The following is a 25897-nucleotide window of genomic DNA, read 5'->3' as shown; positions in this document are numbered from 1 at the left end:
CTATAAATAAATAGTTGCAACTATTAAAGTTCCAACCCTCGCACATATCGAATAACAGCAGGAATTAACTACAGCCCTGTCTCACTGCCTTCTCAACCACTGCTTTCCTTTCGTGCCCATCGACTCTTGTAACTTGTAACTCTTGTAACTCTGTACAACTTGTTAACAGCCTTTCGCTTCTTATATTTTACCCCTGCAACCTTCAGAATTTCAGAGAGATTACTCCAATCAACATTGTCAAAAGCTTTCTCTAGCTTTACAAATGCTGTAATTGTAGGTTTGCCTTTTCCTAACCTATTTTCTAAGATAAGTCGAAGGGTCACTATCGCCCATCTGTTCAAACTGATCTTGCCAGATGTTGGCTTCTACCAGTCATTCCATTCTTCTGTAACGATTTCGTATTAGTATTTTGCAACCATGACTTATTAAACTGATACTTTCGTAATTTTCACATATGTCAGCAACTAATTTTTGTAGTAGTCTGAGAGTATTTCCCCTGTCTCATACATCTTGCTCACCAGATGGAATGATTTTGTCATGGCTGCTTCTCCCAAAGCTGTCAGCAGTCTTGACACAATGTCGTTTGTCCCCGGGGTCATGTTTCGCCTTAAATCTTTCCGAGCTTTGTCGAATTCTTCTCGAAATATCATATCTCACATGTCATCTTCATCTGTGTCCACTTCCCTTTCTATAATACTGCTTCCAGGTTCATTTCCCTTGTTTAGAGATTGTATATAGCCCTCCTGTTTTTGAGCTTTCCCTTCTGTGCTTAGGACTGGTTTGCCACCTGAGTTCTTAATATTCTTACAGCTGCTTCTCTTATCTCCAAAAGTCTTTTTAATTTTACGGTAAGCGGTATCTACCTTCTACGTTTCCCTTAGAGACATATAATTCTAATTCCTTATATTTGTCCTCCAGCCATTTTTGCTTAGCAATTTTGCGCTTCCTGTCAATCTCACTTTGTAAACGTTTATATTAACTTTGGCTTGCTTCATTCGCGGCATTTTAAAATGTGATCCTTTCACCAATTAAATTCAGTATCTCTCGTGTTATCCAAGGGTCTCTTAATATATTCTCGTAATCTTCGTTTCTGGATTGGTGCCTACTAACTCTGTACCCTGACTAGAAATACGTGTGCCGTTGTGCGTAGCTCTGGGTACTGACTGGTGCGGCCGTCGGGCAGCAGCGTGTCGAGCGCGTTGAGCGGGTAGGCGGAGCAGGTGATGTTGGAGTAGCGCCAGAACTCCCTGGCGCTCAGCTCGAGCATCTCGCGGAAGACCTCGGCGCGGCCCAGCTTGCAGGCGAGCGTCAGCGGCGTGAGGCCGGCGCGGTTGGCGATGCCGTTGCACGCCGGCAGCTTGGGGTGGCGCAGCGCGTACCCGAACATGTCCTGCAACACCGCGGCGCGCCACGCACACACTCACTGGACAAGGCGCCATTACCCTTCCCTACATAATACGTTGTAAGGTGCATTTCTTTAACATACCCAGAAATGTTGAACTCGTGACAATTAAAAGTTCTCTAGTTACCATTAAGCTGTATACTGTACTACTGTCAGTACAGATTCAGACGTGCACAGGATAAGGTATATGTGCTATATACTTCGTTTGGCAATATGTGTTGGACGCCAGCGTAACTTCGTACACGTACACACCAGAAGCGGACGAGTACAATGAAATGAACACGCTTAGCTGCTGACAGGCGTTGACAGGCGTCAACAGGGACAGATGAAAATGTGTGCCCCGACAGGGACTCGAACCCGGGATCTCCTGCTTACATGGCACACGCTCTATCCATCTGAGCCACTGAGGACACAGAGGATAGCGCGACTGCAGGGATTTATCTCTGGCACGCCTCCCGCGAAACCCACATTCTCAACGTATTGTCCCGCACCACATTCGTAGTGCCCCGACCGTTACACTCATTACTCGCGGCGCGTTGCCGATTCTCGTAAGAGTTCGGGCACTGTTTGTGCATTCGCACAGAAGAAGAAGATGGTCAAGTGGCCGGTGAGCCTTAACTATATATATACTAAGATGGTATCTGTTCTTTCGGACATGTATATATATGGAATTCTTATTGCTTAAACTTTAGCAGTTTCATAGTCTCACATAAATACGAACTAAGTCTGCTCCAGACGCTAACGTTAGTTTACACTCACAAGGAAAATAGCCCTTACGTTCGTGTCATTTGCCTGTTGTACTCGCTTTATATCTCTCCGTGTAACCTTGTCGTCCTAAACCTCGTTGTACTGTTGGCATAAAGTGGTATCTTCAGTACTAGCAATGCTTCCGAAAACCTGGAATAGTTCGTTCGCAAAGTATATGCGTTTATGCTCTGTTTTCTATTTCTCAGACTAAGACTAATGTGAAGCTAGATATAATGCACCCCAAAATCGAAACAACTGCTACAATCAGTACTTGCTAACGTTATTTGCGTATTTTGTGTTAAAAAATTAAAAATATATGACCATTTCAGGATCCGCACACACGACCACGTCATTTCCGATCGGACGCGCTGTCAGCTGCGCCACCGAAAGCCTGCCGGCAGCGTTATCTCTGCTAAGTGTCTTCTAGAGAAGAAATCGGCACTAAGTTTTGCCAAGAATAATTTCACTGTGCTTTGGATCGCAGACCATGACTGACAGTCAACAATCTAGTTATAATATACAGACCCATTTGTAAAAGTTCTGCAGTTCCTGAGTTTTGAGCGTGTTTGCAGGCAGCAAGGAAAACTACACTCCTGGAAATTGAAATAAGAACACCGTGAATTCATTGTCCCAGGAAGGGGAAACTTTATTGACACATTCCTGGGGTCAGATACATCACATGATCACACTGACAGAACCACAGGCACATAGACACAGGCAATAGAGCATGCACAATGTCGGCACTAGTACAGTGTATATCCACCTTTCGCAGCAATGCAGGCTGCTATTCTCCCATGGAGACGATCGTAGAGATGCTGGATGTAGTCCTGTGGAACGGCTTGCCATGCCATTTCCACCTGGCGCCTCAGTTGGACCAGCGTTCGTGCTGGACGTGCAGACCGCGTGAGACGACGCTTCATCCAGTCCCAAAGCTGCTCAATGAGGGACAGATCCAGAGATGTTGCTGGACAGGGTAGTTGACTTACACCTTCTAGAGCACGTTGGGTGGCACGGGATACATGCGGACGTGCATTGTCCTGTTGGAACAGCAAGTTCCCTTGCCGGTCTAGGAATGGTAGAACGATGGGTTCGATGACGGTTTGGATGTACCTTGCACTATTCAGTGTCCCCTCGACGATCACCAGAGGTGTACGGCCAGTGTAGGAGATCGCTCCCCACACCATGATGCCGGGTGTTGGCCCTGTGTGCCTCGGTCGTATGCAGTCCTGATTGTGGCGCTCACCTGCACGGCGCCAAACACGCATACGACCATCATTGGCAGCAAGGCAGAAGCGACTCTCATCGCTGAAGACGACACGTCTCCATTCGTCCCTCCATTCACGCCTGTCGCGACACCACTGGAGGCGGGCTGCACGATGTTGGGGCGTGAGCGGAAGACGGCCTAACGGTGTGCGGGACCGTAGCCCAGCTTGATGGAGACGGTTGCGAATGGTCCTCGCCGATACCCCAAGAGCAACAGTGTCCCTAATTTGCTGGGAAGTGGCGGTGCGGTCCCCTACGGCACTTCGTAGGATCCTACGGTCTTGGCGTGCATCCGTGCGTCGCTGCGGTCCGGTCCCAGGTCGACGGGCACGTGCACCTTCCGCCGACCACTGGCGACAACATCGATGTACTGTGCAGACCTCACGCCCCACGTGTTGAGCAATTAGGCGGTACGTCCACCCGGCCTCCCGCATGCCCACTATACACCCTCGCTCAAAGTCCGTCAACTGCACATACGGTTCACGTCCACGCTGTCGCGGCATGCTACCAGTGTTAAAGACTGCGATGGAGCTCCGTATGCCACGGCAAACTGGCTGACACTGACGGCGGCGGTGCACAAATGCTGCGCAGCTAGCGCCATTCGACGGCCAACACCGCGGTTCCTGGTGTGTCCGCTGTGCCGTGAGTGTGATCATTGCTTGTACAGCCCTCCCGCAGTGTCCGGAGCAAGTATGGTGGGTCTGACACACCGGTGTCAATGTGTTCTTTTTTCCATTTCCAGGAGTGTATGTCCGTTGTTGCACACTTCGCCGTTCTACATTGGTGGAGCACAAATGCATCAACTTTGGCAATGATTCCAGTATCAGTATTCACAAAATTACTTTCTATTGTTACTTAAAAGTGGTGATGGGGTTTTCATCACTGAAGAGCTAGACTGCTTGCAGGAAAACGACGCAAAAACCTCGTATCTTCGGGTAACGCTGCTAGCCTGTGCAGTGAATATTGAACATAAATGCTATAATGAATCAGAATAACAACAATCCAAACCATATTTATCACATAGGAAAATAATCTATTGTGTGGCACTTTTCTATTTTCTTTATTGTATTTCAATTCCCAATCGGGGCGGGCTGGCAGCAGCATATGCGCTGCTCTTCACCCGAAAGATATATAACAAACAATAGAAGATAGTGAAAAATATACAAAGGGGAGAATATGGTGCACATAAATACAAAAAAGGGGGACATCATGCAAGGCAATAGACAAATAAAAGAGGGCGACTGTAAAATGGAGATGAAAAATTGTTTAAAAGTAGCGCACACAAAAAGTCACGCACTGCGTTGTGTGGCACCCATATAAACACTTATATGTAGCTGTTCTCCCCCCATGAACCATGGACCTAGCCGTTGGTGGGGAGGCTTGCGTGCCTCAGCGATACAGATAGCCGTACCGTAGGTGCAACCACTACGGAGGGGTATCTTTTGAGAGGCCAGACAAACGTGTGGTTCCTGAAGAGGGGCAGCAGCCTTTTCAGTAGTTGCAGGGGCAACAGTCTGGATGATTGACTGATCTGGCCTTATAACAATAACCAAAACGTTCTTGCTGTGCTGGTACTGCGAACGGCTAAAAGCAAGGGGAAACTACGGCCGTAATTTTTCCCGAGGACATGCAGCTTTACTGTATGATTAAATGATGATGGCGTCCTATTGGGTAAAATATTCCGGAGGTAAAATAGACCCCCATTCGGATCTCCGGGCGGGAACTGCTCAAGAGGATGTCGTTATCAGGAGAAAGAAAGCTGGCGTTCTACGGATCGGAGCGTGGAATGTCAGATCCCTGAATCGGGCAGGAAGGTTAGAATATTTAAAAAGGGAAATGGATAGGTTAAAGATAGATATAGTGGGAATTAGTGAAGTTCGGAGGCAGGAGGAACAAGACTTCTGGTCAGGTGACTACAGGTTTATAAACACAAAATCAAATAGAGGTCATGTAGGAGTAGGTTTAATAATGAATAAAACAATAGGAATGCGGGTAAGCTACTACAAACAGCATAGCGAACGCATTTTTGTGGCCAACATAGATACGAAGCCCACACCTACTACAGTAGTACAAGTTTATATGCCAACGAGCTCTGCAGATGACGAAGAAATGTATAATGAAATAAAAGAATTATTCAGATAGTGAAGGACGATGAAAATTTAATAGTCATGGGTGACTGGAATTCGGTAGTAGGAAAAGGGAGAGAAGGAAACGTAGTAGGTGAATATGGACTGGGGCAAAGAAATGAAAGAGGAAGCCGCCTGGTAGAATTTTGCACACAGCACAACTTAATCATAGCTAACACTTGGTTCAAGAATCATAAAAGAAGGTTGTATACACGGAAGAATCCTGGAGATGCTAAAAGGTATCATATAGATTATAGATAGGTTTCAGATAAATTATATAATGGTAAGACAGAAATTTAGGAACCAGGTTTTAAATTGTAAGACATTTCCAGGGGCAGATGTAGACTCTGATCACAATCTATTGGTTATGAACTGAACTGAAGAAACTGCAAAAAGGAGGGAATTTAAGGATATGGGACCTTGATAAACTAAAAGAACCAGAGGTTGTACAGAGTTTCAGGGAGAGCATAAGGGAACAATTGACAGGAATGGGGGAAAGAAATACAGTGGAAGAAGAATGGGTAGCTTTGAGGGATGAAGTAGTGAAGGCAGCAGAGGATCAAGTAGGTAAAAAAACGAGGGTTAGTAGAAATCCTTGGGTAACAGAAAAAATATTGAATTTAATTGATGAAAGGAGAAAATATAAAAATGCAGTAAATGAAGCAGGCAAAAAGGAATACAGACGTCTCAAAAATGAGATCGACAGGAAGTGCAAAATGGCTAAACAGGGATGGCTAGAGGACAAATGTAAGGATGTAAAAGAACCACTTGTATGAACATCAAGAGCTCAGATGGAAACCCAGTTCTAAGCAAACAAGGGAAAGCAGAAAGGTGGAAGGAGTATATAGAGGGTCTATACAAGGGCGATGTACTTGAGGACAATATTATGAAAATGGAAGAGGATGTAGATGAAGATGAAATGGGAGATACGATACTGCGTGAAGAGTCTGACAGAGCACTGAAAGACCTGAGTCGAAACAAGGCCCCCGGAGTAGACAACATTCCATTAGAACTACTGACGGCCTTGGGAGAGCCAGTCCTGACAAAACTCTTCCATCTGGTGAGCAAGATGTACGAGACAGGTGAAATACCCTCATACTTAAGGAAGAATATAATAATTCCAATCCCAAAGAAAGCAGGTGTTGGCAGATGTGAAAATTAACGAACTATCAGTTTAATAAGTCACAGCTGCAAAATACTACCGCGAATTCTTTACAGACGAATGGAAAAACTAGTAGAAGCCGACCTCGGGGAAGATCAGTTTGGATTCCGTAGAAATGTTGGAACACGTGAGGCAATACTGACCCTACGACGTATCTTAGAAGCTACATTAAGGAAGGGCAAACATACGTTCCTATCATTTGTAGACTTAGAGAAAGCTTTTGACAATGTTGACTGGAATACTCTCTTTCAAATTCTGAAGGTAGCAGGGCAGTAATAAGAGTTGAGGGACATGAAAGGGAAGCAGTAGTTGGGAAGGGAGTGAGAGAGGGTTGTAGTCTCTCCCCGATGTTATTCAATCTGTATATTGAGCAAGCAGTGAAGGAAACAAAAGAAAAAATTCGGAGCACGTATTAAAATCCATGGAGAAGAAATAAAAGCTTTGAGGATCGCCGATGACATCGTAATTCTGTCAGGCACAGCAAAGGACTTGGAAGAGCAGTTGAACGGAATGGATAGTGTTTTGCAAGGAGGATATAAGATGAACATTAACAAAAGCAAAACGAGGATAATGGAATGTAGTCAAATTAAGTCGGGTGATGCTGAGGGAATTAGATTAGGAAATGAGACACTTAAAGTAGTAAAGGAGTTTTGCTATTTGGGGAGCAAATTAACTGATGATGGTCAAAGTAGAGAGGATATAAAATGTAGACTGCCAATGGCAAGGAAAGCGTTTCTGAAGAGGAGAAATTTGTTAACATCGAGTATAGATTTAAGTGTCAGGAAGTCATTTCTGAAAGTATTTGTATGGAGTGTAGCCACGTATGGAAGTGAAATATGGACGATAAATAGTTTTTACAAGAAGAGAATAGAAGCTTTCGAAATGTGCTGCTACAGAAGAATGCTGAGGATTAGATGGGTAGATCACAAAACTAATGAGTAAGTATTGAATAGGATTGGGGAGAAGTGAAGTTTGTGGCACAACGTGACCAGAAGAAGGGATCGGTTGGTAGGACATGTTCTGAGGCATCAAGGGATCACAAATTTAGTATTGGAGGGCAGCGTGGAGGGTAAAAATCGTAGAGGGAGACCAAGAGATGAATACACTAAGCAGATTCAGAAGGATGTAGTTTGCAGTAGGTACTGGGAGATGAAGAAGCTTGCACAGGTTAGAGTAGCATGGAGAGCTGCAGCAAACCAGTCTCAGGACTGAAGACCGCAACAACAACAACAACATGTAGCTGTATAGCCACAGACATTACCGGGGAAGTAATGTTATCGCACAAGTGGATGCAATTCGTGTGATCGGAATGTTACCAGATAACACTGTCTGGATACACAGGGTGGTCCATTGATGGTGACTGCGCCAAATATCTCATGAAATAAGCATCAAACGAAAAAACTACAACGAACGAAACTCGTCTAGCTTGAAGGGGAAAACCAGATCGCTCTATGGTTGGCCAGCTAGATGGCGCTGCCATAGGTCAAACGGGTATCAACTGAGTTTTTTTTACACAGGAACCTCCATTTTTGTATTACATATAGGTGTAGTACGTAAAAAAATATGAATTTTTTAGCTGGACCACTTTTTCCGCTTTGTGATAGATGGCGCTGTAATAGTCACAAACGTATAAGTACCTGGTATCACGTAACATTCCGCCAGTGCGGACGGTATTTGCTTCGTGATACATTAGCCGTGTTAAAGTGGACCGTTTACCAATTGCGGGAAAGGTTCGTATCGTGCTGACGTATGGTCAGTGTGATCAAAATGACCAACGGACGTGTGCTATGTATGCTGCTCGGTATCCTGGACGACATCATCCAAGTGTCCGGATAGTTCGCCGGATAGTTACGTTATTTAAGAATACAGGAAGTGTTCAGCCACATGTGAAATGTCAACCACGACCTGCAACAAATGATGATGTCCAAGTAGGTGTTTCAGTTGCTGTCGCGGCTAATCCGCACATCAGTAGCAGACAAATTGCGCACGAACTGGGAATATCAAAAACGTCGGTGTTGAGAATGCTAAATCAACATCGACTGCACCCGTAGCATGTTTCTATGCACCAGGAATTGCATGCCGACGACATTGAACGTCGTGTACAATTCTGCCACTGGATACAAGAGAAATTATGGGATGATGACAGGTTTTTTGCACGCGTTCTATTTAGTGACGAAGCCTCATTCACCAACAGCGGTAACGTAAACCGGCACTATTGGGCAACGGAAAATCGACGATGGCTGCGACAAGTGGTGCATCAGCGACCTTAGCGGGTTAATGTATGGTGCGGCATTATGGGAGGAAGGATAATTGGACCCCATTTTATATATTGCAATGTAATTGGTGGAATTTATGCCGATTTTCTACGTAATGTTCTACCAATGTTACCATAAGATGTTTCACTGCATGACAGAATGGCGATGTACTTCCAACATGATGGATGTTTGGCACATAGCTCGCGTGCGGTTGAAGCCGCATTGAATAACATATTTCATGAGAGATGGATTGGTCGTCGAAGCACCATACCATGGCCCCACGTTCACCGGATCTGACGTCCCCAGATTTCTTTCTGCGGGGAAAGTTGGATATTTGCTATCGTGATCCACCGACAACCCTGACAACATGCGTCAGCTCATTGTCAATGCATGTGCGAACATTACGGAAGGCGAACTACTCGCTGTTGAGAGGAACGTCGTTACACTGCCAAGTGCATTGAGGCAGACGGACATCGTATTGAGCATTTATTGCATTAATATGGTATTTACAGGTAATAACCTTGTAAAAGCATGCGTTCTCAGAAATGACAAGTTCACAAAGGTGCATGTATCAGATTGGAACAACCGAAATAAAATGTTCAAACGTATCTACGTTCTGTATTTTAATTTTAAAAAACCTACCTGTTACCGATATGGCTAAGAAGTCTTTCGCAACGTATTTCTACCTGTTACCAACTGTTCGTCTAAAATTGTGAGCCATATGTTTGTGACTGTTACACAAAGCGAAAAAAGTGGTCCAACTAAAACATTCATATTTCTTTACGTACTACACGAATATGTAACAAAAAAGGGGGTTTCTATTTTTAAAAAACGCAGTTGATATCCGTTTGACCTACGACAGCGCCATCTAGCGGGCCAACCATAGCGCCATCCGGTTTCCCCCTTCAAGCTAGACAAGTTTCGTGCTTTGTAGTGTTTGCGTTTGGCGATTATTTCGTGAGACATTTGGCCCAGTCACGATCAATGGACCACCCTGTATTGATGGTAAGATGCAGTATTTATAGGCATAGCAAACGTAACACAAAGCGAGTCTCGTATTTCTGGGCTAATGTGTAATGAATGGCGGAGCGGCGTTTGGGACTGACCAGCTTGTCGCAGACGACGACCATGTGGAGGATCATGTTGCCGAAGGAGTCCTGGGCGTCGGGGTCGGCTCCGTGGTCGAGCAGCAGGTTGTAGACGCTCTCGTTGGCGCAGCAGGCGGCCCAGGCGAGCGGGAACTCGCCCAGGTAGGCAAGGCCCTCGTAGTCCGTGTGGCGCGCCGGCCGCGGCCGCTGCTGGTCGCGCGGCAGGAAGAAGCTGCCTGCAACCGGCCGCTCCACTCACTCCAGCCACTCCTGCCCACGCTAACATCTCACATGTGGCTTTGGTTGGGACACGTCTAGTACTTCTCTCTCTAGGAGCGTTGTTGGTAGCTGGGAGTGTCTCATTGTAATGTTCGGCCAAACTGAGGTAACAAAAGTCACGGGATATCGGTATGCACATATACAGATGGCGGTATTATCGCGTACGTAAGGTATAAAAGGGCAGTGAGTTGGCGGAGCTGACCTCTTCACCGATGTCCACGATCGAGCTGACACCGCTGTCCCTCCCCCCGACCCTGTCTTCCAGTACTTGGACGACATTACACCCAACGGACTCAATATCCCCATTACTGCTCAGGATATCATCACTACACTCCACACGAAACGCAACACCGCTCCCGGGCACGATCGTGTTACCTATCGCCACCTCCATGAATCTCCCGCCTCCCTACTCTCCACCCTGGCCAGACTGTATAATGTAGTCTTGTCCACCGGTTGCTATCCCGGCCTATGGAAAACCTCCCGTATCCTGATGTTCCTCAAACCCGACAAACCGCCATCCGCTGTCTCCTTCTACCGTCCCATCAGCCTTACCTCGGTCTTCAGCAATGTCCTGGAATCCATCCTTACCCGACGCATCCACCAGCATCTCCGCCAGCACTGCCTCCTTCCCGTTACCCATTGTACCTATCGACCGTCCTTCTCTACCGATGACCTTCTCCTTCACCTCACTCATCTCCTCTCTGAACAGCTCAACTCCCGTCGCTCCGCCATCTTCCTCTCCCTCGACGTAGAACGCGCCTACGACCGTGTGTGGCATTCAGGTCTCCTCTTCAAGCTCCAAACCTTCACCCTTCCTATCAACTACGTCCGTCTGATCGGGTCCTTTCTTTCCCAAAGTCCTTTCTATGTCAGCATCCATAACATGGATTTCTACACCTTCTACCCCTCCGCCGATGTGCCCCAAGGTTCCGTCCTCTCCCCTCTTCTATACCTTTTGTATACGGCGGACATGCCACGGCCTTTCTCCCCCCCGCCCTCCTTCCCCATCCACCTTCTCCAGTACGCCGATGACACCGCCTTCCTTACCCTCGCCTCCACCCTGCAACGCTCCCAACACCTTCTCCAATCCCATCTTGACCTGTTCACTGCTTGGTGTAACCAGTGGTTGCTCAAGATCAATCCTTCCAAGACCCAGGCGATCATTGTAGGCAAAACCACCCCTTCCTTCCGTCTCCTCGACTTCTATCTCACCATTTATGGCCGTCCTATCTCCCTCACCCCAGCCTTAAGTACCTTGGCGTCACCCTTGACCATAGCCTCTCTGGACAATCCAAGCCAAGGCACGCTCCTGACTCCGTCTCCTCAAGCTCCTTTCTGGCCGCACATGAGGTCTGGAACCCCTCCCCCCCACCACCACCACCATCCTTCACACCTATAAATCCCTTATCCACCCTATCCTCTGCTACTTTCATCCCGCCTGGATCTCCGCCCGTCCTACATTTTACAAATCCCTTCAAATCCTAGAACGCCATGTGATCCGTCTTGCCTGTCGCATCCGTCTCCCCTCCCCCACGTGGATCCTTTATGACCTTATTCCGTTAACGCAACTCCTTCTCTTCCTCGAACGGATATGGATCCTCTACACCTGCAAACTTGATCCCCCTCACCCGCTTGTCTATCCCATCCTCTCCCACCCGGGTCTGCTTCCGCTCCTGCATTCCCACATCCCACATCTCTCCACTGTCCATACCCTCACCCAAGGTGGCTTCCACCAACTCCTCCTCCCTGATGATACCCTCATCCCTTCCATCTACCCCTCCTATCAACTTTGATCCTCCTCTACCGCACCCTGTGTTTTTTCATGAGGGCACCCTCCCTTCCCCCTTCCCTCCTCCCACTGGGCATCCCCTACCCCCTTACCTTCTTCCCTCCCCCTCCCATCTCCTCTGCTACTGGCATCTACACACTCACTCCTCCCCCCTTTTTCCCCTTTTGGCAAGTACCTGGACTCGTACACGTACAGTGAACGTTCACGCGCTGGAGATCATCACCTAGTGTTTGTGTGTGCCATCGTGTTCGTGCTCAAGTTTTCCAATGTTTAATCATTTGTGCTCCAACGTTCGCGTGTGTCATCTGTCATCTCTGTGCATGTCCACGTGTCTGAACATTTTTATTTTGGACTCTGCTCCCGTGAACGGCTCCGTGTGTTTTAATTTTGTATGTCTGCGTTTGTATATCCACCATGTCTGTTCTGCGATAGTCTTCTTTTGTATCATTAGTTTTATCTGTAGCCAAAGAGTGGCATAGTTTGCGGCTGCTGGCCTACCTGTATCGGGTGTGAAATTAACAGTAAAGACAAAAAAAAACAGCGCTGTCGTTTGTACTCAGGTGATTTATGCGAAAAGATTTGCGACGTGGTTATGGATTAGGGAATTAAGGGACTATGAACGCTAAATAGTAGTTGGGAGCTAAACGCATAGAATATTCCATTTGGGAAATCGTTAGGGAATTCAATATTCCAAATTCTGTAGTGTCCAGAGTGTTCCGAGAATACCAAACTTCAGGCCTTGCCTCCCACCACAGACAACGCCGTGGCTGACGGTCTTCACTTAACAGCGTTTGCATACAGTTGTCAGTGCTAACAGACAAGCAACACTTCGTGAAATAAAAGCATAAATAAATGTGGCACGTATCCGTTAGAGTAGTGCGACGAAATTTGGCGTTAATGAGCTATGGCAGCAGGCGACAAGCACCTTTGCTAACAACACGATATCGCCTGCGGCGCCTCTCCTGGGTGCGTTGCCAATATCGGTTACACGCTTGACGACTGAAAAACAGTGTCTGATCGGACGAGTTCCTTCGCGCGGGATTAGCCGAGCGGTCTCAGGCACTGCAGTCATGGACTGTGCTGCTGGTCCGGGTGGAGGTTTGAGTCCTCCCTCGGGAATGGGTGTGTGTGTTTGTCCTTAAGATAGTTTAGGATAAGTAGTGTGTAAGCTTAGGGACTGATGACCTTAGCAGTTAAGTCCCATAAGATTTCACGCACATTTTTAGACGAGTTCCGGTTTCAGTTGGTAAGAGCTGATGGAAGGGTTAGAGTGTGGCGCAGACCCTACGAAGCCACGGACCCAGGTTGTCATCCTGGCACTATGAAAGCTCGTTGTTGACTGTGTTTGCATGGAACGGACTGGGTTCTCTGGTCCAAGTGAACTGATCATTGACTGAAAATGGTTGTGTTTGGCTACTTGCAGAACATTTGCAGCCATTCATAGATTTCACGTTCCCAAACCACAATGTCATGTCTCTGGGCTAGAATAGTTTGCCATTGGATTTAAGAACATTGTGGATAATTCGACCCAATGAATGATGATGCTGTTCTCGGTGCTTCAGTCCGGAACCGCGCTGCTGCTCTGGTCGCAGGTTTGAATCCTGCCTTGGGCATGGATATGTGTGATGTCCTTAGGTTAGTTAGGTTTCAGTAGTTCTAAGTCTAGGGGCCTGATGACCTCAGATGTTAAGTGCCATAGTGCTAAGAGCCATTTGAACCATTTTTGATTTGGCACTCAGATCGCTCGACATGAATCCTATCGAACGTAAATTATGGGACACAACATGTGCACCGGCAACACTTTTGCAGTTATAGAGAGCCTTCGTAATTCTCCAGAGGACTCTCAACGACTTGTTGAGTCCATGCCACGTGAAGCTGCTGCACTACACCGGGTAAACGAGGTCCGACACGATATTAGGATGTATCCTATGACTTTTGTAACCTCGGTGTATTATACGAACATTATTTATTCATTAATTTTTCGTGGCTAAATAATGTGGCCGCACGCGCTCTGAATTTTGCCTTCTATAACTTCCGCTAGTGAAAATTATAGAGCATATCATCTACAGTTTTCGGTTTCGCAACACTTGTGTACAATTCTAAAGGTCTAGAGATTATTGTTTTTTATTCACATTCAAAATTTCTCTTGTATACTTTCCAGGGTTGAAATTTATGGGATATAACGTCTACAATTTCCCGTTCCAGAATATCCAGAGAAGCTATAGAACTTCTTAGAGCACTTTATCTTACTTCAACATCTGCCTTCTATTTCGCACATTTTATATAGCATACATACATCTCTGATTCTTACGCGCACTTCGATAACCAAAACAATTTCAAATATTCTCTGTCTTTACATTAGAGAAAGAGATAGGTTCCATATCGCCACATATTTTTGCCGCCCACGCGCAGCCGCTGCTAGTAGACTTTCTTATTATCGATGGGACACCAAGGCCTGGTTACCGCCAAAACTTCGAGGTGTTGGTTGTAGGTGGTGGGGAGGGGTGGAGGTTGGAGAGGAAAGGTAGTGTGCGAACCAGAATAAGGAAGAGAAAGATGATTTACCAATAGTTCGGAAAGGAGTGCAACGAATAAGAGAGGATCGAAATGAAGAGCCACGTGAAGATACTGGAGAAGAGGCGAGAATTAGAATACCTTCACTTCGAAACAGTGAATCAAACGAAGAGCAACAAGTACAAAACGCATTAAGAATTAACACTTTTAGCGAGTCGAAGCACATAGGAATTGCAATTTAGTACAGTGTAGTTTCGTTCATGATTCCTTGAAAGATTAAAGTCAATATCTCTGTGACAACGAATACATCACACAGGTTGTTTCACAAATACGGGGCGTAATTTTAGGTACGTATCCCTCATATGTGTCCAGAAATGCTTGGTTTCTGAGATATAACCTTCGAAAGAGATGATCAAAACACCCTCCTCTTCTTGCCTGAATACTGGCTTTCCATCAAACTAATCGATAACCAATTATACTAGTTTATATTCCGATGGAGAAACGCTCTTAGTGACATGCAGAACAATTAATTATATGTGCCTTTTCAAGTACCCATGCATGTTGATTGTGGAAGTTTGTAATGACATCTCGCTTGAACTGTACTTCATACGTGAATAATACCAAGGTACAATAGGGAAGGTCGGATTTGTAGCACACTGTTCCACGAACTGCTGGCACACTATAAATCGCGTGGAGTAATCTGCTGGTGACAGGGCCTGTACACGCTGGAAATTATGAGGACACAACTGTTGCCCTTGCGACAGTCTCCACACAGTCCTAGGAAGAAGATTCACTTGCAAGACTAACCTTCGTGTAATGAGAGAAGTAATAGGTTGCACAGAATCCAGAGTCTCTTCCTCTACAATCAGAGATGTAAAATTCTCATGAGCGCACGGAAGGTGATGGAGAAGTTCAAATGTCATTTGATGTGGACATCATTGCTGTCTATGCCAGTCCTTCTAGAAACATCGGGCCGTCCGCCTTTCCGTACAGGAATTGTGTCTCTGCCAGGTCCTGACTTGACGTGTCCAATGTCCAGCACGACACTCAGTGAACTCTTAGCTTCGGAATTAACTCTCCGATTAACACCTTTTGTCATAGCACACGTTGTAATGAATGATTAAGTATGAAGAATAGAGTGAATAATATTTTATTAAATATTAACTAACGATCTATATTATTTGGCAGCAAATTTATCTCTTCCCAGCTGAAGCCGGATAAGGTAACTAGGTAAGAGTGTTTCAGAAATATATGTATTGTTGTTATGGTCTTCAGTCCGGAGACTGGACTGATGCAGCTGTCCATGATACTCTGTCCTGTGCAAGCCTCTTCGAATAAATACTGCAACATGCACCCTTCTGCTGAATCTCCCTACTGTATACTGTATCTATCTCTTGGTCTTTCCATATGATTTAACCCCCCCCCCCCCCCCCCCCCCCGGTCCACCCTTCCCTCCAGTACCAAATAGGTGATCCCTTCTTGACTCAGAATGCGTCTCGTCTAGTCATGTTGTTCCGAACATTTCTTTTGTATCCAATTCTGTTCAGTACCTCTCATTAGTCACGTGAGCTACACATCAAATTTTCAGCATTATTCTGTAGCACCACATTTCAAATCCTTCTACTCGCTTTTTGTCTAAATTGTTTACCGCTCATGTTTCACTTCCATACATGCCTACACTCCATACAAATACTTTCAGAAAATATTTCCAGACACTTAAATGTAAATTCGATGTTAACGAACTTCCCTTCTTCAGAAATGATTTTCTGGCCATTGCCAGTCTTCATTTTAAATCAGTCATGACATTTCATAAAGTCCTATCTAACAGCCTGTATGTCCACATTTGGCATGGATAATAACGACGACGCGTCGAAGTATGGTTGCAGTGAGGCCTTGGTAGGTCTCTGGTGGCAGCTGTCCCCCCCATCTGCACTCACAGGTCACATAATTCCCGGGGGCGAGAAACTCTGACACCACATTCAAACATATCCCAGATGTGTTCGATCGGCTTCAGATCTGGCGAGTTGGGTTTGGCAGCACATCAGTTAGAAATCGTCACTGTGTTCTTCAAACCACTGCATCACACTCCTGGCCTTGTGAGATGGTGTATTATCTCACTAAAATATGCCGCTGTCGCCGGGAAACATGATCGCTATAGTGGGGTGTACATGGTCACCAACCAGTGTACGATGACGATGCTAACATTGGCACATACATGGGTCGTCGACTGCGGATGCCCATCCTTACGAATGTTTAATGCACTACATGTTCAGATTCACTTGTACTCTGCTCAGCATTGAAACCTGATGTTAGTTCCACCACCGTTTGCGCCTGTCCTGTTTTAATAGTCTGCCCAGCCTACGATGTCCGACATCTGTCATGAGGGGTGGCCGCCCTACACCAAGACGTCTGGTTCCGCCACGTGTTGAAGACACTCACTACAACACTCCTCGAGCACTCGACAAGTCGTGCAGTTTCCAAAATACTAGCGTTGAACCTTTGGGCCATCACAATCTGCTCCCAGTCACACTCAGATCGCGCGTCCTCCCCATCCTACATACGGACAGCACGCTCACTGATAGTATGTTCATGTCTGGGGTGTTTGGTGGCCGGCGGTAGTGTTTAAACTCAGAAGAGTATTCCTGGAGCCACTCTGTAGCAATTCTGGACGTGTGCGGTGTCACATTGTCCTGCTGGAATTGTCCAAGTCCGTCGGAATGCACAATGGACATTAATGGATGCAGGTGATCAGACAGGATGCTTACGTATATGTCATCTGTCAGAGTCGTATCCACATGTACCAGGGGTACCATAACATTCCAACTGCACATGTACCACGCCATTACAGACATATCACCAGCTTGAACAGTCCCCTGCTGACATGCAAGGTCCATGGATTCATGAGGTTGTCTCCATACCCGTGCACGTCCATCCCACTCGATAAAATTTGAAACTAGACTCGTCCAACCAGGCAACATGTTTCCAGTCATCAACAGTCCAATGTCGATTTGACGGGCCCAGGCGAGGCGTAAAGCTTCGTGTCGGGCAGTCATCAAGGGTACACGAGTGGTCCTTCGGCTCCGTAAGCCCATATCGATGATGTTTCGTCGAATGGTTTGCACGTTGACACTCGTTGATGGCCGAGCATTGAATCTGCAGTAATTTGCAGAAGGGCTGTACTTCTGTCACGTTGAACGATTCTCTTCAGACGTCGTTGGTCCCGTTCTTGCAGGATCGTTTCCCGTTGCAGAGATGTCGGAGATCTGAAGTTTTACCGGTCTGCTGATATTCACGGTACACTCGTGAAATGGTCGCACAGGAAAATCACCGTTTTATCGCAACCTCGGAGATGCTGTGTCCCATCGCTCGTGCGCCGACTATAATACTATGTTAAAACTCACTTAAATGTTTATAAACTGCCATTGTAGCAGCAGTAACCGATCCAACAAGTGCGCCAGACACTTGTTGTCTTATATAGGCGTTGCCGACGCAGCGCCGTATCCTGCCTGTTTACATCTCTCTGTATTTGGATACGCATGCCTATACCAGTTTCGTTGGCACTTCACTGTACATTCTCCGTTGAAGCCCTGTCCATTCCGTCCACATGCTCTTCCATATCCTTTGCAGTCTCTGAGATAATTACAAGGCCATCGACATACCTCAGAGTTTTCATTTCTTCTCCCTGGACCTTAATTCTTACTTTTATTTGGTTCCCTTTCCCGCTTGCTCGGTGTACACATTGAATAACATCGACGATAGGCTAAAACGCCATCTCTCTTCTTTCTCAGCTATTGTTTCCATTTAATGGCCATCGGCTCTTGTAACTGCCGTCTGTTTTTTGTTCACATTGTTTATATCCTCTCGTTCTCTGTCTTTTACCCCTGCCACCTTTAGAATTTCAAAGACAGTATTCCAGTCAACAGGGTCAAAAGCTTTCTCTAAGTCTACAAGTGCTGTATACACACATATTTGCATTTCCTTAACCCATCTTATAAAGGAAGTGGTAGAGTCACTATTGCCTCCTGTCTTTCTACATTTCTACGGAATCCAAACTGATCTTCTCCGAAGTCTGCTTCTATCAGTTTTTCCATTCTTCTATAAAGAATTCGTGTTAGTTATTTTACGACCATGACTTATCAAACTGATAGTTCTGTAATATTCACACCTGTCAGCACCTGCTTTGTTTGGAATTGGTATTATTAAATTCTTATTGACGTCTGGGATATTTCGCCTGACTCAAACATCTTGCACACCAGACAGAAGAGTTTTGTCATGGCTGGATCTCCCAAGTTATGACGAAGTTCATCTACTCCCGGCCCCTTGTTTCGGTTTAGATCTTTCAGAGCTCTGTCAAATTCTTCTCGCAGTGTCGTATCTCCCATCTCATCTTCATGTACCTATCCTTCCATTTCTGTAATACAGCACCCAAGTACACCTCCCTTGTAAAGATTCTCTACAAACTCCTTGCTCCGTTCAGCTTTTCCCTCTTTGTTAGGACTGGTTCTCCATAAGAGCTCTTGAAATTCATGCAACTGCTTATCTCCAAAGATCTTTTTAATTTTCCTTAATGAAATATACTACTAATTCTTACATTTGTCCTCTAGCCATTCCTGCTTAGCCATTTTGCACTTTCTGTCATTCTCATTTGTAGACGCTTATATTCCGTTTAGTTCGCTTCATTTACTGCATTTCTATATTTTGTCCTTTCATCAATTAAATTCACTGTCTCCTACGTTATCCAAGGATTTCTACTAGACCTTGTCTTTTTACCTATTTCATCCTGTGTTGCTTTCACTATTTCATTTCTCAAAATGGTTCAAATGGCTTTGAGCACTATGGGACTTAACATCTGAGGTCATCAGTCCCCTAGAACTTAGAACTGCTTAAACCTAACTAACCTAAGGACATCACGCACATCCATGCCCGAGGCAGGATCCGAACCTGCGACCGTAGTGGTCGCGCGGTTCCAGTCTGAAGCGCCTAGAAACGCTCGTCCACACTGGCCGGCTTTCAGTTCTCACAGCTACCCATTCGTCTCCTACTGTATTCATTTCTCCTGTTCTCGTGTAGCGATGCCTAATGCTCCGTCTGAAACTCTCAACAACTTCTGGTTTTTTCAATATATCCAGTTCCCATCCCCTTAATTTGCTACCTTTTTTGCAGTTTCTTCGGTTTTGATCTACAGTTCACAACCAACAAATTGTGGTCAGAGTCCTCTTGTTCACTAGAAATATCTTACAATATAAAATCTGTTTCCGAAATCTCTGTCTTACCGTTAGAAAATCAATCTGAAACATTACGGTGTCTTCAAGGTATCATCCATGTGTACAACTTTCTTTCATGGTTCTTAAACCGTCAGCGATGATTAAATAATGCTCTGTGCAAAACTCTACCAGGCGGCTTCCTCTTTCATTCCTCTCCTCCAGACCATATTCACTCACTATTTTTTCCTTCTCTTTCATTTATTACCGCCAAATTCCAGCCCCTGTCACTATTTTATTTTCGGGTCTTGTACCATAGGAATCAAGGGAGAGGATGTGGTTTGGTGGCCGATGTCCTCTTTCTGCAACACAACTGCACACATGTATTAACAGAGTTCTTTATTTACTTAAACAGGAAGCTACTTATCTTTAAGAGAGTCCACGTGTTGTGGTACAAGCTCTTCCATAACAGTAATACTTAGCCTCACTGGTGAGAAGTACAAGTCCCACTATGAACATCAATGTAGTCGCAATATACTGACAGATGCCAGCTTGGAGTGCGAGTTAGTGCGCCAGTGACTGAGACTGAGATAGTGACTGAGTGACAGACTGAGCTAGTGACTGAGACCGAGACTGAGTACCCCGGACAGCGGCGGCGACCTAATTACTTGCAGTCAAGAGGGCATTGGCGGCGTGTTGCCTGCGAGTCTGTCTTTGGCCTCCCTCCTGGTAGGTGGGCTTGATCCAACGCCTACTATCGATCTCCATGCTACATCTTTGCCAACTGGTGTGTTGGCGACAGCTTACGCCAGCACAGTCTCCATTAACTATCTGAATAATTTCTTTTATATCGTCATACATTTCATCAAAGTCTCCATCATCTAACGACCTAATTTGTAAATTCACTGATAAGCCAAAACATTACAGCCGGCTGCGGTGGTCGCGCGGTTCTAGGCGCACAGTCCGAAACCGCGCGACTGCTACGGTCGCAGGTTCGAATCCTGACTCGGGCATGGATGTGTGTGATGTCCTTAGGTTAGTTAGGTGTAATTAGTTCTAAGTTCTAGGCGACTGATGACCACAGATGTTAAGTCGCATAGTGCTCAGAGCCATTTGAACCAAAACATTACAACCTCTGCCCACACCGATGTTGGATGCCGCCTGGTGGTGTTGTGGGCATGTGGCACAGTAAAACAAAGTATGTAAGAGGGAGCAAACATGGACAGGGATCACCCTAGCGAAGGCTTGGGTTGCAAATGGGGAAACAAATTGAGATAAGCGACTTTGATGAAAGGCATATGATTATGCAGAGCCAGTGAACGAATATCTCGAAAACGGCGAAGATGGTCGAATGTTCATGTGCTAGTGCTGTGAGCAACTACAGAAAGAGGTAGAACGACACTCGAACCATCACTAGGCACTAAATGCTTGGACGTCCACAACTCTTCACAGGTTGTGGGGTTCGGAGGCTTGGCTGCTCTGTAAAGTAGGATAGATGGTGACCTATGGCATCTCTGCTGAAAGTGTCTCGGAGCACGCCGTTTATCGTGCATTGTTGAATAGGGAGCTCTGCAGCAGACCACCCCTATGTATTCCCATGTTGACCCAAGGACATCGTCAGTTACTATTGCACGGCACTATCGGGATTTTACCGTCAATTAATGGAAACGTGTCGGCTCCTAGGGTGAATCACATTTTTGCTACTCTAGCTCGATGGGCGTCTCCAAGGACAACGAAGAACGATAGCTCAAAACGTACAGTGCACCACAGATGCAGGCTGGTAGGAGCAGTATTATGCTATAGGAGATATTCTCCTGCGCTTGCATAGGACCTGTGGAAGTAATCGAAGACACGCTGACAGCTGAGAACCACCTGCATCCCTCCATGCTTTGATGTCTTTCCTGACGGCGATGTCATCTATCATCAGTATAATTGTCCTGTCTCGGAGACAGAACCGTGCTACAGCGGTTTGAAGAGCATTATAGTGAACTCACGTTGATATCTCGTCCACCAAATTCATCTGACGAAAATCCTACGAAACGCGAATTACATGACCTGTTCGTGTTCATCTGATGTCATATACCTACGCAAACCTACCAACAAACTGTCGGATGCCTTATACGTAGAATCAGTGACGTATTCGTTCCGGAGACGAGCAAACAAGCTATTAATCAGGTGGTCATAAAGTTTTGGCTCATCAGTGTAAACTTGTACTACTGTGGTGGGTATAGGCTTCGTGTCCGTTTTTGGCTACAATAATGCGTTCACTATGATGTTCATAGTAGCGTATCCACATTGCTATTTACTTATTCATTATTAAACCTACTCCTGCATTACCCCAATTTGATTTTGTATTTATAACCCTATATTCACCTAACCAGAAGTCTTGTTCCTCCTGCCACCGAACTTCAATAATTCCCACTATATCTAACTTAAACCGATCCATTCCCATTTTTAATTTTCTAACCTACCTGCCCAATTAAGGGACCTAACATTCCACGCTGCAATCCGTAGAATGTCAGTTTAGTTTCTCCTGATCGCGACATGATCTTAAGTAGTCCCAACCCAGAGATGCGTATGTGGGACTATTTTACCTCCATAATAATTCACACCAGAGGACGCCATCACCATTTTACCATGCAGTAGAGCTGCAGGTCCTCGGGAACAACTACGGCTGTAGGTTCCCCTTGCTTTCAGATGTTCGCAGTACTGGCACAGTGAGACCATTTTGGTTGATGTTACAAGGCCAGATCAATCAATCATCTAGACTGTTGCCCCTGCAACTATTGGAAAGGCTGCTACCTCTCTTCAGGAACCCCACGTTCGTCTGGCCTCTCAACAGATACCCTTCCGTTGTGGTTGCGCCTACAGTATCGCTATCTGTATCGCTGAGGCACAAAAGCCTCCCGATCGACGGCAAGGTCCATGGTTCATATCAAACAGAAAATACATAATGACTTGAAGAAAGTATGTTTCATATATATATTTTCAATATTTCAAAACATCTGACTGATAAATGAGCATCTGAGCAGTGGCTATAATGCTTGAGAAGGTCCAGGCCTGTGAAGCCTTGGAGGAAATCGTCACTCCTCGTGACCTGATGAATTAAGAGAAAAGATGCAACAAGGCAGATCAAAATGTTCCTCGGCTACCCCTTCTTATAATTTCATAGATAATTCAGACCTTACTTGTAAAACTGTTCGTCAACTTGACCGTTAGCATCAGACCTCGCTAACGGAAACAGTGGTTTCGGCTGCAGTGTGGTCAAAATTATTTAGGGATAGGGAACACGGCTACAGAAGTAAACGAGATATTAGGAATTGAATGAAGACCAGTATGTCTCATGAATAATGTGAAAACGTGGGACAACCTCCACAATATGGGAATAGCTAGGAATCCACAATTAAGGATTAGAGAAAGGGCCGAGAAATCTAACCGTGGACAGTTGGTACATGAGTTACGGAAGTAATGAGTCATAGTATTAAGACGAGGAAATGAGAAGACAAAGGCTTCAGCGCGTGGCTTGCCATTAGTAGTCGAACGGTCGCTCGCAGGACCGGCACAGAGTGAGTGCTGTGGCCGAGATTGCAATCCTAACGTGCATTGACGTAAAATGCAATCGGATTCTACTCGCTTATTTATAGGAGACACCTGGCTTCAAAGTAATGGTGTCCAGAACGTGATGGGACTAAAATGGCTGCTGACTGTCAAGCCATCCTTCCAGGGAAATGTAATCAACCGATCGCGTCCAGGAGCTGCTTCGGTGTGGGCCTTCGGACCGAGATTCTCCGCGTTTTAACGTCTCCGGGACGACACACAAGTGTTGCTACAAAGGAAGAAAAGTGTTCCTATACTGCCAGTCTGACTATGGAGGCGGCACTGTCCCTCCTGCGACGAGTCAGGCGAGAAGCGTGGGCGATCCGTAGAGCTTTCACGTTGGTTTTTCTGAAAAGGTGCTAAACAGGTCATCCTGTGTGTAACAGCGTCACCTTCCACCGAACCGTTACTGTGAACAGACTGCGAATGTTGCGGCTAAAATCTAGACTTTTCAACAGGTGCGGCATCATGGGATTATGTTACTACTTGAGTTTTTAGAACCTTCTTTAACTTGGGAAGACACTGACGAGAAAAAAATTGTCGGAGTGAAAACTGCAAGTCAAATTTATCAGCTCACTAATTAGGCATGCTATCTTTCCGTGGTTACTGTCATCGCGTCGTCCTCTGTCTTACAGTCATAATCTGTACTCAGATTATAATTACATTTCATTGTCCTTTCTTTGTCGGGCTGTAGGAAATGGTCGTTGATACCTTTCACGGGGGCTGCTGGTTTGTGCTGGGATACATGCTATCCTGTTGTATAAGAGCGTCAGGTTTCGTCACTTTGTTACTCGGCCATTGAGAACACGAGCGTTCAAATGGTTCAAATGGCTCTGAGCACTATGGGACTTAACATCTATGGCCATAGTCCTCTAGAACTTAGAACTACTTAAACATAACTAACCTAAGGACAGCACACAACACCCAGCCATCACGAGGCAGAGAAAATCCCTGACCCCGCCGGGAATCGAGCCCGGGAACCCGGGCGTGGGAAGCGAGAACGCTACCGCACGACCACGAGATGCGGGCACGAGCGTTCCTTCCTTTGTTAAAACAGCAGCAGTGTCACGTGTGGCTATCATTTCCTGCACTGTATTCCATCAGTTATCCTGCGGTAGCGCTAGACGTGGCATGAGATGACGGCCCCATAATTGCTCCTTGTCTACAAAGTGCCCCAAGCAGTAGTTCAAATGGTTCAAATGGCTCTGAGCACTATGGGACTTAACATGTGAGTTCATCAGTCCCGTAGAACTTGGAACTACTTTAACCTTAACTAACCCAAGGACATCACACGCATCCATGCCCGAGGCAGGATTCGAACCTGCATTTTGGAACACACCTCTGCTGGCGCCAACTACCGCAGAACAACGGAACAACCTGCAAATGAAAGAGGAAGGTTCAAGTACTAGCACTACACTAACTACACCCGGTGCGGACATCCAAAGTCATCACAAAAAATAGTAGGCGTTACTGTCGGAACGGCCCTCGTACAATCGATGGTTGCCACAAACGGAGCATCTACCAAGATCTGTGGAATTAGCAATCATATGAAATGGATCCTCCAACAACCTGAAGGAGAGTAAATGGCGTGTGGTAAAAACCGAAAGGACGCTTTAGCAAGTTAAAACTCTGTCGATCCGTACGGCCAATTCGGGTATTGCAGTACAGTGGGCGCGGGTCGCGAAAGTGACGTGATCAAGTTAGAGAGGAAAGCCGGCACACGGACCTAATGTTCCATTAGTAGGCCTCTCAATGTGCACTGTTCACAAGTAACACGAGGATATCTCCGCCGTCACAGAATTTTTCAAGTAAATCGAGAATACCTCAGCCGTGACGGGGTTTTTCATCTCATATTCTGTTACTGTAGGATACATGAGTTCATCGGAACACTCCCGTTTATTGCAGAGACACAACCCTACGGCTGCCAATCGTTCCCAGGAAGGTTAGTCCACAAATGAACATGCCGTCATGCTGTTGTTGTTGTGGTCTTCAGTCCAGAGACTGGTTTGATGCAGTTCTCCATGCTACTCTATCCTGTGCAGGCTTCTTCATTTCCGAAGAACTACTGCAACCTACATCCTTCTGAATCTGCTTAGTGATCTCCGACTTTTACCCTCCACACTTCCCTCCAGTACTAAATTGGCGATCCCTTGATCCCCCAGAAAGTGTTCTACCAACCGATCTCTTCTTCTAGTCAAGTTGTGTCACAAGTTCCTCTTTTCCCCAATTCTGTTCAGTACCTCCTCATTAGTTACATGATCTACCCATCCAATCTTCAGCATTCTTCTGTAGCACCACATTTTGAAAGCTTCTATTCTCTTCTTGTCTAAACTATTTATTGCACACGATTCACTTCCATACATGTCCACACTCCATATAAATACTTTCAGAAAATACTTCCTGACACTTAAATCTACATTCGGCGTTAATAAATTTCTCTTCTTCCTTTTCGTAGCACGCCTACATTTTGTATC

The 25897-nt window shown here is 45.8% G+C and overlaps 1 protein-coding gene across 1 annotated transcript in view; it reads right to left on the bottom strand.

Annotated features, from left to right (window-relative positions):
• The window catches only part of LOC126353098 (uncharacterized), a 287154-nt gene that overhangs the window by 151913 nt on the left and 109344 nt on the right, over positions 1-25897 (bottom strand). The window contains exons 6-7 of the mRNA XM_050002737.1: positions 10062-10279; positions 1165-1390 (exon numbers count right to left, since the gene is read on the bottom strand). Of these exons, the coding sequence (XP_049858694.1) occupies positions 1165-1390; positions 10062-10279 (444 nt within the window). The remainder of the gene's footprint in view (positions 1-1164; positions 1391-10061; positions 10280-25897) is intronic.

This window comes from Schistocerca gregaria, chromosome 1 (genome assembly GCF_023897955.1).
Source record: "Schistocerca gregaria isolate iqSchGreg1 chromosome 1, iqSchGreg1.2, whole genome shotgun sequence".
NCBI classification, from domain to species: domain Eukaryota; kingdom Metazoa; phylum Arthropoda; class Insecta; order Orthoptera; family Acrididae; genus Schistocerca; species Schistocerca gregaria.
Note: the sequence above shows the minus strand (reverse complement) of the source record. Positions and strands in the feature narration are given on the sequence as shown.